The sequence below is a fragment of the Meriones unguiculatus genome, chromosome 9, assembly GCF_030254825.1.
Source record: "Meriones unguiculatus strain TT.TT164.6M chromosome 9, Bangor_MerUng_6.1, whole genome shotgun sequence".
NCBI lineage: Eukaryota > Metazoa > Chordata > Mammalia > Rodentia > Muridae > Meriones > Meriones unguiculatus.
In genome coordinates, this window is record NC_083357.1 from 92,724,528 (window position 1) to 92,741,387 (window position 16,860).

The 16,860-nt window shown below is 36.0% G+C and overlaps 1 protein-coding gene across 2 annotated transcripts in view; it reads right to left on the reverse strand.

The window, feature by feature from the left end:
- Klhl1 (kelch like family member 1) overlaps positions 1–16,860 on the reverse strand; it is a 416,934-nt gene that overhangs the window by 247,517 nt on the left and 152,557 nt on the right. For both annotated transcript variants that reach the window (XM_060391518.1, XM_060391519.1), the window contains exon 3: positions 5,011–5,147. In XM_060391518.1, coding sequence (XP_060247501.1) covers positions 5,011–5,147 — 137 coding nt within the window. The remainder of the gene's footprint in view (positions 1–5,010; positions 5,148–16,860) is intronic.

Here is a 16,860-nt window from a genome sequence, read left to right on the forward strand (position 1 = left end):
TTTCTCCCCATCCTCTCCAGCATGTGTTATCACTTGAGTTTTTTATCTTAGCCATTCTGTGTGTGAGATGACATCTCAAAGTCATTTTGATTTCCATTTCCCTGATGACTAATGATGTTGGGCATCATTTTAAATGTTTCTCTGCCATTCAGTATTCCTCTGTTGAGAATTCTCTGTTTAGTTCTATACCCCAATTCTAAATTGGACTATTTGGTTTGTTGATGTTTAATTTCTTTAGTTCTTTACATATTCTGGGTATTAGTCCTCTGTCAGATGTAGGGTTAGTAATAATTTTTTTCCAGTCAGTAGGTTGTCGTTTTGTTCTGACGACAGTGTCCTTTGCTTTACAGAAGCTCTTCAGTTTTATGAGGTCCTGTTGTATGTGTTATTGATCTTAGAGCCTGTGCTGTTGGTGTTCTGTTCAGGAAGTTGTCTCCTATGCCAGTAATTTCAATGCTTATCCTATCCTCACTTTTTCTTCTAAGAGATTTAGTGTGTCTGGTTTTATGTTGAGGTCTTTGATCCACTTGGACTTTAGTTTTGTGCAAGGTGACAAGTTTGAATCTATTTGCATTTTTCTCCTTGTGGGCATTCATTTAGACCAACACCATGTGTCGAAGATGCTGTCTTTTTTCCATTGTTTGGTCTTGGCTTCTTCGTCAAAATCAGCTGTCTGTAAATGTGTTGCTTATTTTTAGGTTTTTGAATAGATTCCATTGACCTTCCAGTCTGTTTCTATGCCATCATGCAGTTTTTATAACTGTTGCTCTATAGTGCAACTTGAGGTCAGGGATGGAGATACCTCCAGAAGTTCTTTTATTTTACAGGATGGTTGTAGTTATTCTGTTTTTTTGTTTGTTTGTTTGTTTGTTTTCTATATGAAGGTTAGAATTGTTCTTTCAAGATGTGTAAAGAATTGTGTTGTAATTTTGATGGGAATGGTCAATGAATAACTGGCCCAACTTAGTCCCATGCTGTCATGGCACTATTAATGATATTCTACTATACTTGCAGACAAGAGGTTTGCATAACTTTCATCATAGAGGCTTCATGCAAGAATTGATGGCAACTGATTCAGAGACTGTCAGCCAAACTTTAGGCAGAGCTCTTGAAAGCTTGTGGGAGAGTGAGATGAAGAATTGAAGAGGTAAGAAAGATCAAGTTAGCTCAAGAAAACCTACAGAATTGAATAACCTGGGCTCAAAGTAGCAGCTCACAGAACTAAACTACCAACCAAAGAATATGCATGGGATGGACCTGGGTCTCTTTCACATATGTAACAGATGTACAGCTTAGTCTTTATGTGATTGCTAATATCAGGAGCAGGGGGGCTTTCTCCCACTCTGTTGCCTGTCTTTGGTTCTCTTTTTTTCTAACTTGGCAGTTTTGTCTCTCCTCAAGTAAAGAAGATGAATCTAGTTCTATTAAAGCTTGATATGCCAATGGTGGGGGTTGATATCCATAGAAGGTCTCCCCTTATCTGAGGAGAAAGGAAGGGTGGGCAAGGTTATGGTGGGCAAGGCGTTGAGAGGCAGGGACTTGTAGGAGAGGAGGGAGGGGAAACTCTAATTGGAATGTAAGTGAATTAATGAATAAATTAATAAAAAAAGGAGAAATGGAATAAAGGGAGAACAGATGCTTTGTATATGCTTTTATGCACTAAAAATATCCAAAAATACAAGCATTTTATTGTAAACTATTACGCTTTTCATTTGTATATATCCTTCCTTAAAGTGACTCATTTTATTTGAGTTGTTAACACTATTGAACTTTTTGGCTAATAGCAGCTAGGACAAATCACATCAATGTTTTCTTATTTACTTCTTGCTAAATTTTCCCAACTTTTGATTTAATACTGTCTCATTTAAATCCCTGGTTTAGGAAAGCAGTAAAGAATGTATTTCTCACATTTTGCAATGAATCAACTTTTATCAGCTAAACACTGCCTTGAAAGATGGCTTTTTTTTTTTATCTAAGGTTCTCAAACTCTACAATCATTAAAGACTGCATTATTTAGGGACTAGCCAACAAAGATCAAGGACTTCCAAGATGGCTGACTCCTTCAAATTCTGGACATGAGATAAAAGCCTGGAAGCTGAAAACCCAGGCCCTTGCTCATAGACTGTCTCAACAAGTTCAAGACCTGATGAGGAAATGTTTATCCAACAGCTGTGAGCCAATCAGCCCTAATGTCTTTCTTCAAACTGACCAAACCAAAACTCCCTAAGAGGCTTAAAATACCACTGGCTCAAAAGAGAAAGCTGGACTTAAAATACAGGGTTTCCCCTTCTGCTTTGTGGACGTCTTGATCTCTATTTCCTGCTATATGTGTTTTTTTTTTCACCCCAATAAAAGCCTTTCTTTAACTGATGATTATATTTACATTTCTATTTACATTTTCTCTACAGCTACCTCATGCTCAAGATTTTGTGTGCCTTTTAACTTTTAAATAATAAAGAAAATGAACCAGTTCAAGATCCCTTTTGGTAATAGAGAGTGGGGAGGAAATAGTTTAAAGAAAATATTATCAAATGAATGGTGTTTTACTTTCCTACATGCTAGTTCTTTTGGGGAGTTGCATTTATTTTAGGTCTTTTCAAACTAGTCTTCCAGATCATGGAGACAGTCTTCTAATTAGACATATGTAGGAATCTTGAATCTTTTTCAATTGGTTGAAATGAACACTGATTTCTTCCATTGTTATGTTTTACATCTTATGTAACAAAGCCAAGTACATATCTGAGGCCATCCCTACAATTTCTGTACTGTTATTACTAGAATCCATTGTTCATCCAGAAAACTTATGTAAACATACAGTTGAGAATGCATCAATACCCTGATACAGCTGTGTTTAGAGGTACAGGCACTGGTACAAATGTGCTCAGGAGGAAAGGCTATGGGGCCAGTGCAGCTGAGAGGCAACTTTATGTCCTTACTTTCTTCTAAAAGTAGAGCCATATCTGGGTCATTACCCTCAGCAGGAAGCATTGAAACAGCATCTAACCTTGTATAAAAAGGTAGTGAGTGTCTTTGGCCTAGTTCTGCTCTATGCAAAGGTAAGTTTGCAAGTGCATGAAAACTGGATATGGTCACTGTGCTTTTCTCTTCCTGGAAGGATCTCTAAAATATTAGCTGTATTACCCTTCCCTTATTCTAGGAAACAAGAATAAAAATTTAAAGAATAACATCTATTGTTTTTCTTCTTTAAAGTATCACACATTTATAAAAAGAATTCTGGTTACCCTCACACCTACCTTTTCCTATCCTTCCTTTCAATATTAACCCTCACTCTTATTTTTAACTTCCCTCTCATATCCATTCCTCTTTGTAACTCAGTTCCTTTAATCTGGACCAGGTTTGGTACCATCAGTTTCCAAAGTATCCACCGGAGTCTGGTGAGCTCATGTGTCATCACAAAAGTGTAGACAAATCATCCAGAATCCATTAGCAGCCAGAGGGTCATGGAGGTTTGCTGTGGTCTTCTGAGTCACTCCTTATCCAAGCTTGACTGATTGTTGTCTGTGGCTACTTAGCACAGAGATATAAACAAATTGTAATTAAATTGTGAAGCTCTTAACAGTTTCCTCCTTTTAAGAAAACACGAAGACGAGCTTTTTTTTTAAGCTTATAGACCTTAGTCTTCCTAAGAACATTTATTTCATATATTTAGAGTTGCACATACATTTTCTCTATTTCTTTGAGTTGTGTTTTCAAATTTTTTTTTCCAGTTTTAGATTCCAAGAGCATTTTTCTCAGTGACTTGAAACGCAAGCTTCAGGGAGTTGGTAAGTGTTGAGACTACCCTCTACAACAAAGATATGCAAAGCTGACTTTTCTTCTGCTAAAACCAAATAGACAACACAAGGAGTCAATGAGCTTTCTTCCTCATCCCAGGGCTTAAAAGCCTGCTCCCTTAATTTAGTCTAGTTATGCTCAGACTTAATTAAAGGTCTTTTTCCACTATTGCAATAGCCTTCAAGAAAAATCTTTGAAAGATTTTTATAGTGAAAATTTTGCTTAGTTTAATCATAATTTAAAATTATTGGGACCAGAAATGTCTGATTTCATATCACATAGCTGAAGCTAATTTCAATTCTGTACTCATAGTTCATGCATTTTTATCATTTCTTTAGGTATTTCCTCTGAGACATTAAATCATTTTTTCCTTGTAACTCTTCTATGTTCCAAAAAAATTGTGATATTCTGGAGAGGAAAGAGCTGGCATATTTATTATATCATTCCCCAGTACAGCTCTGAATTGCACATATTCAACAAACACAAAATTTGTTTATTTTCAAATAACATAATGACTAATAAAATATATAAATATAATAAATTACAAAAACTTTACAACTCTCCGAAGCTATTGATTTTCCAGACTCTAGCTATCATTATTGCCCCCTCATCAGGTAATTGTCATGTAAATATGAAAGGTCATGTAAAATTTTAACATCAAATTAGCACATCAAAAAATGAGAATATTTAAACTCATATTTCTAAAGAGATCTTTTTTATACGTTTAATGTTCTGACCAACTTTCTTTTTTGTATATTTTTATTGATTATTATTATTTATTACAATTTATTCAGTTTGTATTGTGGCTGTGGACCCTGCCTTATCTCATCCCACTCCCACCCTCCTTCCTCTTCCCCCTTTGCACCTCTGCAAGTCCACTAATATGAGAGGACCTCCTCCCCTTCTCTCTGACCCTAGTCTATCAGCAACTTTCTATTTAATGACTAATTCTATTTCCTTTTAATCTTCATTCCACCAAATACTGATTTTACTCATATATCTAATTCTGTGTAATTATAGCAGAAAAAATACAAAAATTATTTTATACATTTGTGATTTCACTAAATAGAAACAATGATATTTCCCCATTTTGTAGTCTGCAAGTAAAATTTAATGATACAAGTTCAGCCTTTTCTTTTATTTAGCTTTGAAAGACCTAAAACCAATGTTAAATAAACATGGTATCAATATAATGTTATAATTATTTTTCTGTACCTGTATATGCAAATTGAACCAGATCCCAGAGCGCATTTGGGTCTATGCCTTCCATCTTGATCTCCTCTTGCTTGGCTTCACAAACATCACTTGTAAACATGGCAGCAAAATAGTCAGAGACAGAACTCAGAACAAGCCTGAAAGAGGCACAGGATCTCTTTTAGGCAATGCACATAAAGCACAGAACACTGAGTTCAGCAAGCAAAAGGTGTAGCAAAGAAGCAACCAGCAGCTTTTGATCAAATACTAAATTTATGATGTAAATTTAAAAGTAATGATGATAATGATGATGAGGATAAAATGTTTTTAAACAAAGGTATTCTGCGTGGATAGATAATGATAGTCCTAGAAGTCAAAGGTTTTTAAAACCATTGGCAAGTTTGGCATGCCTCCCTGTCTCCATTTGTGCTATTTGGTCAGGCATTTCCAGAGGCATCAACAAAATACTTCCTGTTACTATTTTCCTTGTTTGCTTACCAAAAGTAGACGCTCTGGACCCAATGCAGAAAAACAAAACAAAACAAACAAACATGAATTTTGGATACAGGACACATAGATCTGATCTCAGTCTGAAACAGAGAATGAAGTTTTTACTGCTTGCTAGCATACATCCTTCCAAATATTCATATTCTCCAAAGCCATGTAGGCTCCTGGAGAAAAAAAAAAGTCACTTGTTTTATACTGCTCAAAGCAGCATACTACAATACTGACCTTCTGGCCAATCTATATCTTCTGGTGAAATCACTATGCACATAGCATAACTAATTTTGATGTACCTAGTCACAGATTGTAGTTGAGACCTGTTGAGAAAGAATATGATTCTTCCTGCTAGTCAAGGACAAGAAGCCATGTCACATAGAAGCCATAGTTTACATCTATGACTTTTATTTGGCTAAATAAACCTATATCCATACATCCTTTTACATATTTAAGTTAGACCTGGATACTAATGCTACTATTTAGCCTTGGACAGAGAAGCTTCCTTTTATACTAGACAGTAGTTAATGAAGAGAATCAACCTGTTGAAAGAAGTAATGTCTGAGTGTTCAACCCTAAGTAAGAAATTTCCTTCACAACTTCTGAGGATTTTCGCATATTAAGAAGAGGGACAAAAGAATAAAAGGATAGACTGTGTGAAACAATGTGGCACACCAAAGCTTCCACAACAATATGTTTTGTTTGTTTGTTTGTTTTGTTTGGGGTTTTGTTTTGTATCTTTCCCTTAGTGGGGAGGTTGCAATGGTGGAGGGCAGATTCTCAGGGATGGGGACATGGGTGGGATTGGGGTGAATACTGTGAAATTCACACACACACGCACACACACAAATCAATTTAAAAAGTTAAAAAAAAAAGAATCTATGGAGGGTAGCAGTGTTATGAAAGGCTTTCTTCTACATATCGCATTGCTGATGCAATTATGAACACGGAGTAGCTTCAAATCTCTGAACTTGGCTTTAAAAAGGTAAAGAAAAGAAGAAAAGAAAACACAACTTTTGAAAGTACAAAATATGAATTGTACTCAATAATCTATTAAAACTAAGCTGCACATTACCCTTTGCAGTCAAGACATAATGAGTTCTTTCTTCAACCAACACTATTCTGTCATCAAAAGCATTTCACTATTTTATGAACATTATATGACATTACAGCACAGTACCTTTGATGCTCCATCCTGCCTCATTGAGGTTTTAAAAATCTAGTGTGAATTTGATACTAAAATCTTATATTTCCTCTTTTCCAACATTAATATTAGACTGTGGGAATATGAGAAGTTCAGGAAGAGTCAGTTTAATTGTTTCTAGGAAAGGGATATCATTACCATCTTTTTTAGTGGTGTCGCTATTGATAAACTTCCCGTGGTCTAACTTTCTTAGCTGTGTTCATATATGCAACCTTAATTAATCTCAATGGAGCAAAAATGTAAAAAAAAAAGCCATTAAAATGGAAGAGGAATATGATAAGAACAGAATAGGCAAGGGTGAGAAAGACAAAAGAAGGTTATGAAGAATGAATATGGTGACAACACACTGCATATATTCATGACATTGTTGGAGTATTAAATTAAAAATAAACTAAATAATGAAAATACAGTCTTTGAAAGTACAATATAAACTGTACACAATAATCCATTAAAACTAAGCTGGATACCCTTTGCAGTATACGACATAATGATTTCTTCAGGCAATACGTCTGTCATCAAACACATTTTACTATTTAATGAAATTATAGCACAATACTTTTGCTGCTCCAATCTCCTCCGTGAAAGATGTAAACATGTGCTACAAACATGATACTAAAAACTCATTTATATTTCCTGTATTTCCTAAAATTTAACATATGTCTTTGCAGGAGAATCAGTTTTCTATCAATAGTAGAAATGTTTTCTTTAGGATTATTTTAGTGTAGCTCTGAGGACAAAGAATTATCCTAGCTTTCATTTTCTACCTTAATCTACAATGACTCATAAAACATTTTTCCTTTACAAGGGATACTAAATTAATTTCTTTCATTTATAAGAAAAGGCACAATTTCATTATTATTTTTACTTGGTTTTAATAGAAACTAGATTTCAAACTTATTTTTCTGAGGTAATATGCCATGTAGTTATAATTATTTTAATTTTCTGAGGATTTTAATAGTTTTTACAGTCATACATACATACATATCATTCATATATACTTTTACTCTTTTGGAACTTATATAATACTGAGGTTTATCATTTTTAACTAAAGATTAAAAATCGTTCACATAAATTTTCTCATCTTTTCATCCCGTTCACTTCCCACCGTATCTAACAAAAATTGTCAGTAAGCAGCACTCCACCATGGCCTCTGCACGAGTTCTCGCCCCTAAGTTTCTGCCTTTTTAATTTCTGTCATGTCTTATTTTGTTGTTGTTATTGATGATGATGATGATGATGACGATTAGTGTTAAGATACTGTAAGCAAAGTAAAAAAATTACTTCCCATTTCAGTGTGGTCATAGTGTTTAATCACAGCAATAGTAACCATAACTAAGACAAAACATTTAAGATAGAAAAAAGGAGAAATATTGGATTTAAATAAAAGATAACAATACCAATTCTCCTTTCTATTATTAAATCTATTTATTTCTTTATTTATTACAATTTGTTCACTTTGTATCTCTGCTGCAGCCTCCTCCCTCATCTCCTCCTAGTCTGCACACCCTCCCTCTTCTCCCCCTATGCCTTTTCCCTAGTCAACTGATAGGGAAGTTCCTCCTCCTCATCTATCTCACCCTCGCCCATAAGGTCTCATCAAGCCTGGCTGCATAATCTTCCTCTTTGACCTAACAAGGGTGCACCCCCCATGCTCAGGGGAGACCTGTAGACTGCTCAGTTTCCAAGTGGGTTCCCTAATAAGGGGTACCGGGCTGCCTTTGACAAGAACTCAATGGCCAATTCTCATTTCTTAACATAAAAATACTTATATTTTTATGTCTGGATAGATATAGATAGATAGATAGATAGATAGATAGATAGATAGATAGAGATAGAGAGATAGATAGACAGACAGATAGATAGATGGATAAGGGGGCCCTTGTCAATAGAAAAGAAAAGTGAAGTAAAGTGGAGAAGGACAAGCACAAAGTTAAGACTTTATGATGCACAATAAAAGGAAACATTCAAAACTGACCCAAGGCTTTTCAGTGGATCTACTTCTGAGGCTCATGTGTATAGGCAACTTTTGGGCATTTTCCTTTAACTCATAGAAAACTATGAGGAAAATGAATTATTCTGAAATGTTTCTTGTGTAGTTTTTACTGCTATTATCTTTAAATTCTATGAAATATGAGTGATGGGTTGTTGTTAAAATATGAACAAAAAGCAGGATTGTTCTTTATTAAATGCATATCATAAACATGTAATGATTCACTTGAAAGTATCCTGGAGAATTTCAAAATTTAGATGTTTCTTTAATGCTCCAGATACTATCAGGTTAGCAAAAGTTAATTTATTACTTTTTTGTGCATTTAGTTGGGCAGTAGAAACCAATGTAAATGTTTATATCTTCAAAGATTGACAGAATGGTTAAGATGCAGAAAACCTAAAGCCTAATATAAATAGATGAGGTGGGGTATCTGAGCAAGGGAATTCCACTATTTTTAGGAACAGAGGGAGGGGATGCTAGAAGGAGGCAGGAACTGAGAAGAGAAGTGAAAGGGACTTATGACTGAGAAGTAAATTCAATTAATTAATAAAAATAGTATCTTGGGTTTAATGTTTGGCAAAAAAAATTAACATCTTTATATGTGAATATTTAGCTTCAGTTAATGTAGGGAAAGCTGAACAAAAATAGCATCAGTGAGTAAAAGAAGCCACTTGAGGAAATCACTTATTGGGGTCACAAAAATGTAGTTCTTTACAAATCGATTAAAGATTCCTATGTTCCATTTCAATTTATTATGGTGTTTGACGCTGCCACCTTCAACTTTCAACTTTTTAAAATCTTTTTTTTTTTTAAGTTAGATAAGTGGAGACTTTCTTTTTTTTTTTCAATGCAGTTTATTCAGGAACCTTGAACAATCCTCGGACCCTGGGGAAAGCCAGCCCACAGCTTAAATAGCCTCTGGGTAGCCAACCCAGGTGTGCCACGTGGGCAATGCAGATAGGTCCACATAGATGGAAGCAAGCCAGATCCTCAGCCTTAGCCAAATGTGGAATTGATCGTGACAGAGAGCACTCACCATCGGGAAGGTGGAAGGCGGAAACCAGCTCCATCTTTAAGGCATAGCATTCCGCAGCTCTCTACAGTTCCCCCTTTTTGTTTTAGACGCATCAGGCAAGAGTAGAGGTCTGATCTCTGATATTAGAAATAAATTGGGACTTTGTACTGATGTTCATTTAGGTTTCATCCACCCAAAGATCATCAGACCTGTCCGATACCTTTTTCTCAGAGGCGGGACCTGGGGCATCAACCCGCATGCAATCAGACATGCTCTTCTCTGGGTCGAAAGCTGCTGACCCTGAGTGGAGACTTTCTTATCTCAGATTTACCTCTTATTTAGTGACTTCTCTTTCTTTTGTTCCTTGACATTCACTTCGTTCTAGACTATTGTGGATTTCTGAGCTTTGCTTTAATATTCACTTTTGTAAAGTAATTCTTTAGCATTGCTTTAATGACTTGTATGATAGCTTTAAATTTTCCTGTGCTACTGTAGTGCCTGAAAAAAAAAAAAAAAGAAAAAAAAACCTATTGGCTAAATGTTCCACCAGAATTTGACTGCCTTTAAAACAATTTAGTGTTTTGCTTGCAATTTTCTTACAGTCATACTTTCTTACTTTCATTTTCCATCTTGCCATTACGAATCTTCCAGATGGTAGGAATGAAATTTTATTATGATTTCTTGTACTTGTTTTCCTATGGTAAATACAACACAAACCCATCCTTTAGTTTGGTCTAGTTTTTCTATGTTCTATATATAAAGCCCAGACATCCTGGATCAGTACTAACATTACCGAAAGGAAACAAGACACTTCATCCAAAAAGCTTTGTTGGTCCGAGAAGAGAGGTGTGAATCCTTTGCACTTAGACCCATGCTCTGGACATTTCATTTACCAGTCTAGAGGCTCCCTACCTCTAGACAAGGAATGGCACCAATGGCAACTACCTATACACAAGAGCCTAAAATGCCACCTCTGTGAAACTATGTTTATCTGCATCAAGGAAATCTTGTATCTTTCTGGGGTGCTGAGGCGACGAGGTTAAATCCTTGGTCCACTATTTCCTCTGCTTTTGCAAACTTTCATTTTATAAGAACATTTTACACATAAATTTACACATTTGCATTCAGTGCTCTGCTTATAAGATAACAAGATTTACCAAGCCAGTCTATGTATTATATCTCTCCTCACTTCTTTATGTTTATACAATCTTCACTTCGGGTTCAAGTTAATACTCTAGCTTCACAGGTCATTTCATATTTTTTTCCATGCTTATCTTTTATGTTTTGGTTAATTAATGTTATACCATGCTTGAAGTATAGCATTCTGGATCATGTATTCCAGGGCGTTTTGAAAATGGATGACATATATCCCCAGATCTTTGGAATTTGTTTTCCACTTTTACCTAATATTGTGTGTGTATCTGATACAAGTAAAAACTTTTCAGAAAATCCAAGATGGTGGCATCGAGAAGACATTATGTCTGAAGAGCAGGATAGCAATGACTGCACAGGGACCAACAGACTGAACTGTGGACCCTAAAACACCAGAAATTTTGTTTCCCAGATGAGCTGAAACCTCACAGTGTGGAAAGAATCAGGTCCATTCTCAGGTCACCCAGCTAAACCATTGAAGAGTTCTAGGGTCTCAGCAGGGGTTCTGTCATTAGCCCAGAGCCACAAGCCTGCATGCCCTAATCACCATCCCAGACTGAATTATGGGCCCCCAAACACCTCCTTTTGGGAGGTACCCCATGGTGAAGGAAACATCAAGTCAGACCTCAGAGCACCCAGTTAATCCCCAGAAAATTTCTGGGTTCCCACTGGCTCTGGGCTCTAGCCTCTGGGCACATGTCTGTGTGCTGCTCTCACCTGCCACTGATTACCACTTGAGTACTGGAGCACAGAGCTCCAACCTCATACCTGCAGAAGCCTGGGACCCATGGGATCAGCAACCAGACACTGCTCCAAGGCACAACCTGTCTCACTACCTAAACTGACCATACCATGGGGCTCCATGATTCTTCAAGAGGGCTGCCCCCAGTAAACACAGTATAAAAGCAGCAGCTGCTTGTTAAATTCAGAGCAAGAAATCTAGTGGCATGGTAGCTGTCTCCAGGATTTTTCCTGATGAGAGGAGAGACCCCTGACTACCAAAAGCCCCCATTTTTCCACAGTTCCATACACTTGAGGTGAGCTGTGGCTATTCCCTGAGAAGTTCCTGCCATCCAGGGACTATGCCCAAACAGCTGAGGAGGCCTTCTTCAGGAACAACCATCTTACTGCCAAGGGGATTCTCCCCACCCCAGGATTCCAGTAGGCACCAGAAACTAATAGCCAATAACTCAAACAGCCAGATGGATAGAGTCATCGTAAAAGCAAAACCAGCAAAAGCCAAAGCAAGATGGCATCCTTAGAACCCAGTTGTCCAGAGGCAAGTAACCCTGACACCCTAACATATGTGAAATTCAAGAAGATGACCTTACATCTATTTTTATGAAGAGGAAAATGGAGGAAACAAATAAACTGCATAAAGAAATAAAGGAAGATAAAGTCAAATACATTATGGCCATCCATAAAGAATACAGGAAGATGCAGCCAAACAATTTGTGTTCTTTAGAGAGGAACTAATTAAATCACAGAAAGACATAAAAGAAAGAGGAATGTTCAAACAGGTGACATAATTGAAGGAAAAACAGGAAAATACAGTCAGACAGATACAGGAAATCAACAAAACGGTTCAAGATCTGAAGATAGAATTGGAAAAATTAAAAAAAAAACACAAATGGAAGAAATCATGGATAGGAAGAACTTAGGAAAGAAAACAGGAACTACAGAGGTAAGCAAAACCAACAGACTATAAGAGATGGAAGAAAGAATCTCAGGTGTGGAAGATGTATCTGTCAAAGAAAAGGTTAAATCTAAAAAATTCTTGACACAAACCATCCAAGAAATTCAAGGCAACATGAGAAGACAAAACCAAAGAACAACAGAAATAGAGGAAAAAGAAGATTCATGTCTCCCAGGCCAAGAGAATATTTTCAACAAAATAATAGAAAATTTCCCCAACTTAAAGGAGAAGCCTATAAGAATACAAGAGGCCTATAGAACACCTAATGAATTGAATATCCTCCTGCCACATAATAATCAAAACTGAAATACACAGAAGAAAAAAGAATACTAAAAGCTGCAAGGGATAAAGCCCATGTACTATATAATGGGAAACCCATCAGAATCACACCTGACTTCTCAAAAGAGACTGTATAAACCAGAAGGGCCTGGATAGATATCATTCAGAACCTAAGAAAACACAGATGTCAGTCCAGGCTACTATGTCCAGCAAAACTCTCAATCACCATAGATGGAGAAAACAAGATATTCAACAACAACAATAAATTTAAATAATATTTACCCACAAATCGAGAATTACAGAAGATACTAGAAGAAAAAAAAAATACAACCTCAAAAAGCTAACTACATTCAGGAAAACACAGCAAATAAATAACCTCACTATAGCAAAACTAAAAGTACCCAAGCACACAAATGCTCTACCATAGCCAACATCAAAATCAAAGCATCTAACAGCCACTGGTCATTAATCTCTATCAACATCAATGGACTCAACTCTCCAATGAAAAGACACAGACTAACAGAATGGATGTGTAAACAAGACCCAACAATCTGTTGCATACAAGAAACACACCTAAGTCACAAAGATAGACATTCCCTAAGTAAAGGACTGGAAGATGGTTTGCCAAGCAAATGGACCCAAAAAGAAAGCAGGAGTGGCCACTCTAATATCTAATAAAATACAATTTCAACCGAAATTCATCAAAAGAGATAGGGAAGGTCACCTCATACTCATCAAAGGAAAATTCTACTAAGAAGACATCACAATTCTGAACATCTATGCCCCAAATACAAGGGCACCCACATTTGTAAAAGAAACATTAATAAAACTTAAAACACACATAGATACCCACATATTGATAGCGGAAGACTTCAACACCCCACTCTCAACAAAAGACAGGCAAACAAAACAGAAATTAAACAAATAAACAATAACTCTAACAGAGGTCATGAATGAAATGGACCTAATAGACATCTATTGAACCTTTTACCCAAACACAAAATAATTTAACTTCTTCTCAGCACTTCTCCAAAACAGACCATAGAGTTGGTCACAAAGCAAGCCTCAACAGATAAAAGAAGATTGAAATAATCCCTTGTATCCTATCAGACCATCATGGACTAAAGCTGGACCCCAACAACAACGGTAGTAGCAAAAATCCTGCACTCACATGGAAACTGAACAATTTGCTACTCAATGACAGTTAGGCCAGGAAAGAAATTAGACTTCCTAGAATTCAATGAAAATGAAGGCACAACATACCCAAACTTATGTGACACAATGAAAGCAGTACTAATAGGAAAGTTTTTAGCATTAAGTGCCTTCATAAAGAAATTCAAAACATCTCATTCAAACAACATAATGGCTTACATGAAAGCCTTAAGGGGGTGGGGGGAAGAAGCAGACACACTCAAGAGGAGTACAAAGCTCGAAATAATCAAACTCAGGGTTGAAATCAATAAAGGAGAAACAAAGAGTACACTTCAAAGAATCAATGAAACTAAGAGCTGGTTCTTTGAGAAAAATCAACAAGAGACAAACCCTTAGCCAAACTAACTAAAAGGCAGACAGACATTATCCAAATCAACAAAATCAGAAATGAAAGGGGGGACATAACAACAGACACTGAGAAAATCCAAACAATAATTAGATCTTACTTCAAAAGCCCATATAACACAATATTTGAAAATCTAAATAAAATGGACAATTTTCTTGATCAAATCCACTTAGCAAAGCTGAATCAAGAACAGGTGAATCATTTAAATAGTCCTATAACCCCTAAGGAAATATAAGCTGTTATTAAAGTATCCCATTCAAAAAAATCCCAGGGCCAGATCATTTGAGCACAGAATACTACCAGACCTTCAAAGAAGAGCTAACACCAATATTCTGAAAAGAATTGCACAAAATAGAAACAGAAGAAACATTACCAAACTCATTCTATGAAGCCACAGTCACCTTGATACCAAAAGGTCACTGAGACGTAACAATAAAGAGAATTTCAGGCCAATCTCCCTTATGGATATTGATATAAAAATATTCAACAAAATACTCACAAACTAAATCCAAGAACACATCAAATATATCATCCACTATGAGCAAGTAGCTTCATCCCAAATATGCTGGAGTGGTTCAATATACAAAAACCCAACAATGTAATCTATCATATGAAAAAGCTGAAAGGAAAAAAAAAATCACATGATCATCTACTTAGATGCTGAAAAAGCATTTGATAAAATCCAACACACACTCATTTTTAAAGTCCTGGAGAGATCAGAGGTGCAAGGAACTTGCCTAAACATAGTAAAGGCAATATACAGCAAGCTTATAGCCAAATCAGACTAAAAGGAGAGAAAATTAAATCAATCCCACTGAAATCAGGGACAAGACAAGTCTACCTACTCTCTCCATGTCTCTTTAATATAGTTCTTGAAGTCCTTGTTAGAGAAAAAAGACAATTAAAGGAGACCAAGTTATTCAAATGAGAAAGGAAGGAGTCAAACTATTACTATTTGTAGATGATAAAACAGAATATATCAGTGACCCCAAAAATTCTACCAAAGAATTCCTATAACTAACAAACACCTTCAACAAAGTGGTTGGATACATAATTCAAAATAATTAGTAGCCTTTCTGAATACAAAAGACAAATGGACTAAGAAAGAAATTAGGGAAACAACACCATTCACAATAAGCACAAAAGACATAAAATATATTTGTGTAACTCTGGCGAAACAAGTCAAAGACTTGTATATATATATATATATATATATATATATATATATATATATATATATATATATATACAAGACTTCAAGCTTCTGAAAGGGAAGAAAGAAATAGAAGAAGATCCAGAAATAAACCCACATACCTATGGCTACCTGATTTTTGAAAAAGTGCTAAAAGCATACAATGGAAAAAAGGCAGCATCTTCAACAAGTAGTGGTTGTCTAACTGGATGTCTACATGTGCAAACGTGTACAAATAGATCCCTACTTATCACCCTGAACAAAACTAAAGCCCAACTGGATCAAAACCTCAACATTAAACGAGACAAATTAAACCACTTAGAAGAGAAAGGGGGGAATAGCTTTGAACTCACTGGCATAGAAGACAACTTCCTGAACAGAACACCAACAGCCCAGACTCTAAGATCTACAGTCAATAAATGGGAACTCATGAAACTGAAAAACTTTAGTAAAGCAAAGGACAATGACATTGGAACAAAACAACAGCCTACAGATTGGGAAAGGAACTTCAATATCCCTATATCTGACAACGTGCTAATATCCAAAATATATAAAGAACTCAAGAAGTTACAAAGCAACAAATCAAGTAATCCAATTAAAAAATTGTGTACAGAGGTAAACAGAGAATTCTCAATTGAGGAATACAGAATGGCAGAGAAACATTTAAAGAATGCTCAGCCATCTTTAGTCATATGGAACATGCAAATCAAAACGACCCTGAGATTTCACCTTACACCCATCAGAATGGCTAAGATCAAAAACTCAAGTTACAACACATGCTGGAGAGGATGTGGAGAAAGGGGAACCCTCCTGCATTGCTGGTGGAATATAAATTTGTACAACCACTTTGGATATCAATCTGGCACTTTCTGAGACAATTAGGAATCATGCTTCCTCCAGATCCAGCTATACCACTCCTAGGAACATATACAAAATATGCTCAAGTATACAACAAGGGTATTTTATCAGCCATGTTCATGGCAACTTTATTCATAACAGCTAGAACCTAGAAACAACCCAGATGTCCCTCACCCCCTCAACCGAGGAATGGATACAGAAATTGTACATTTACGCAATGGAATACTACTCAGCAATTAAACACATGGAAATTATGAAATTTGCAGGCAAATGGTAGGAACTAGAAAAGATCATCCTGAGTGAGGTATCCCAGAAGCAGAAAGACACACATGTACTTATAATATGTAATATGAGTAAATAATACATAATTAGATGTTATTATCAATTATGAAACTGAACACGATATATACTCACTTACAAGTTGATATT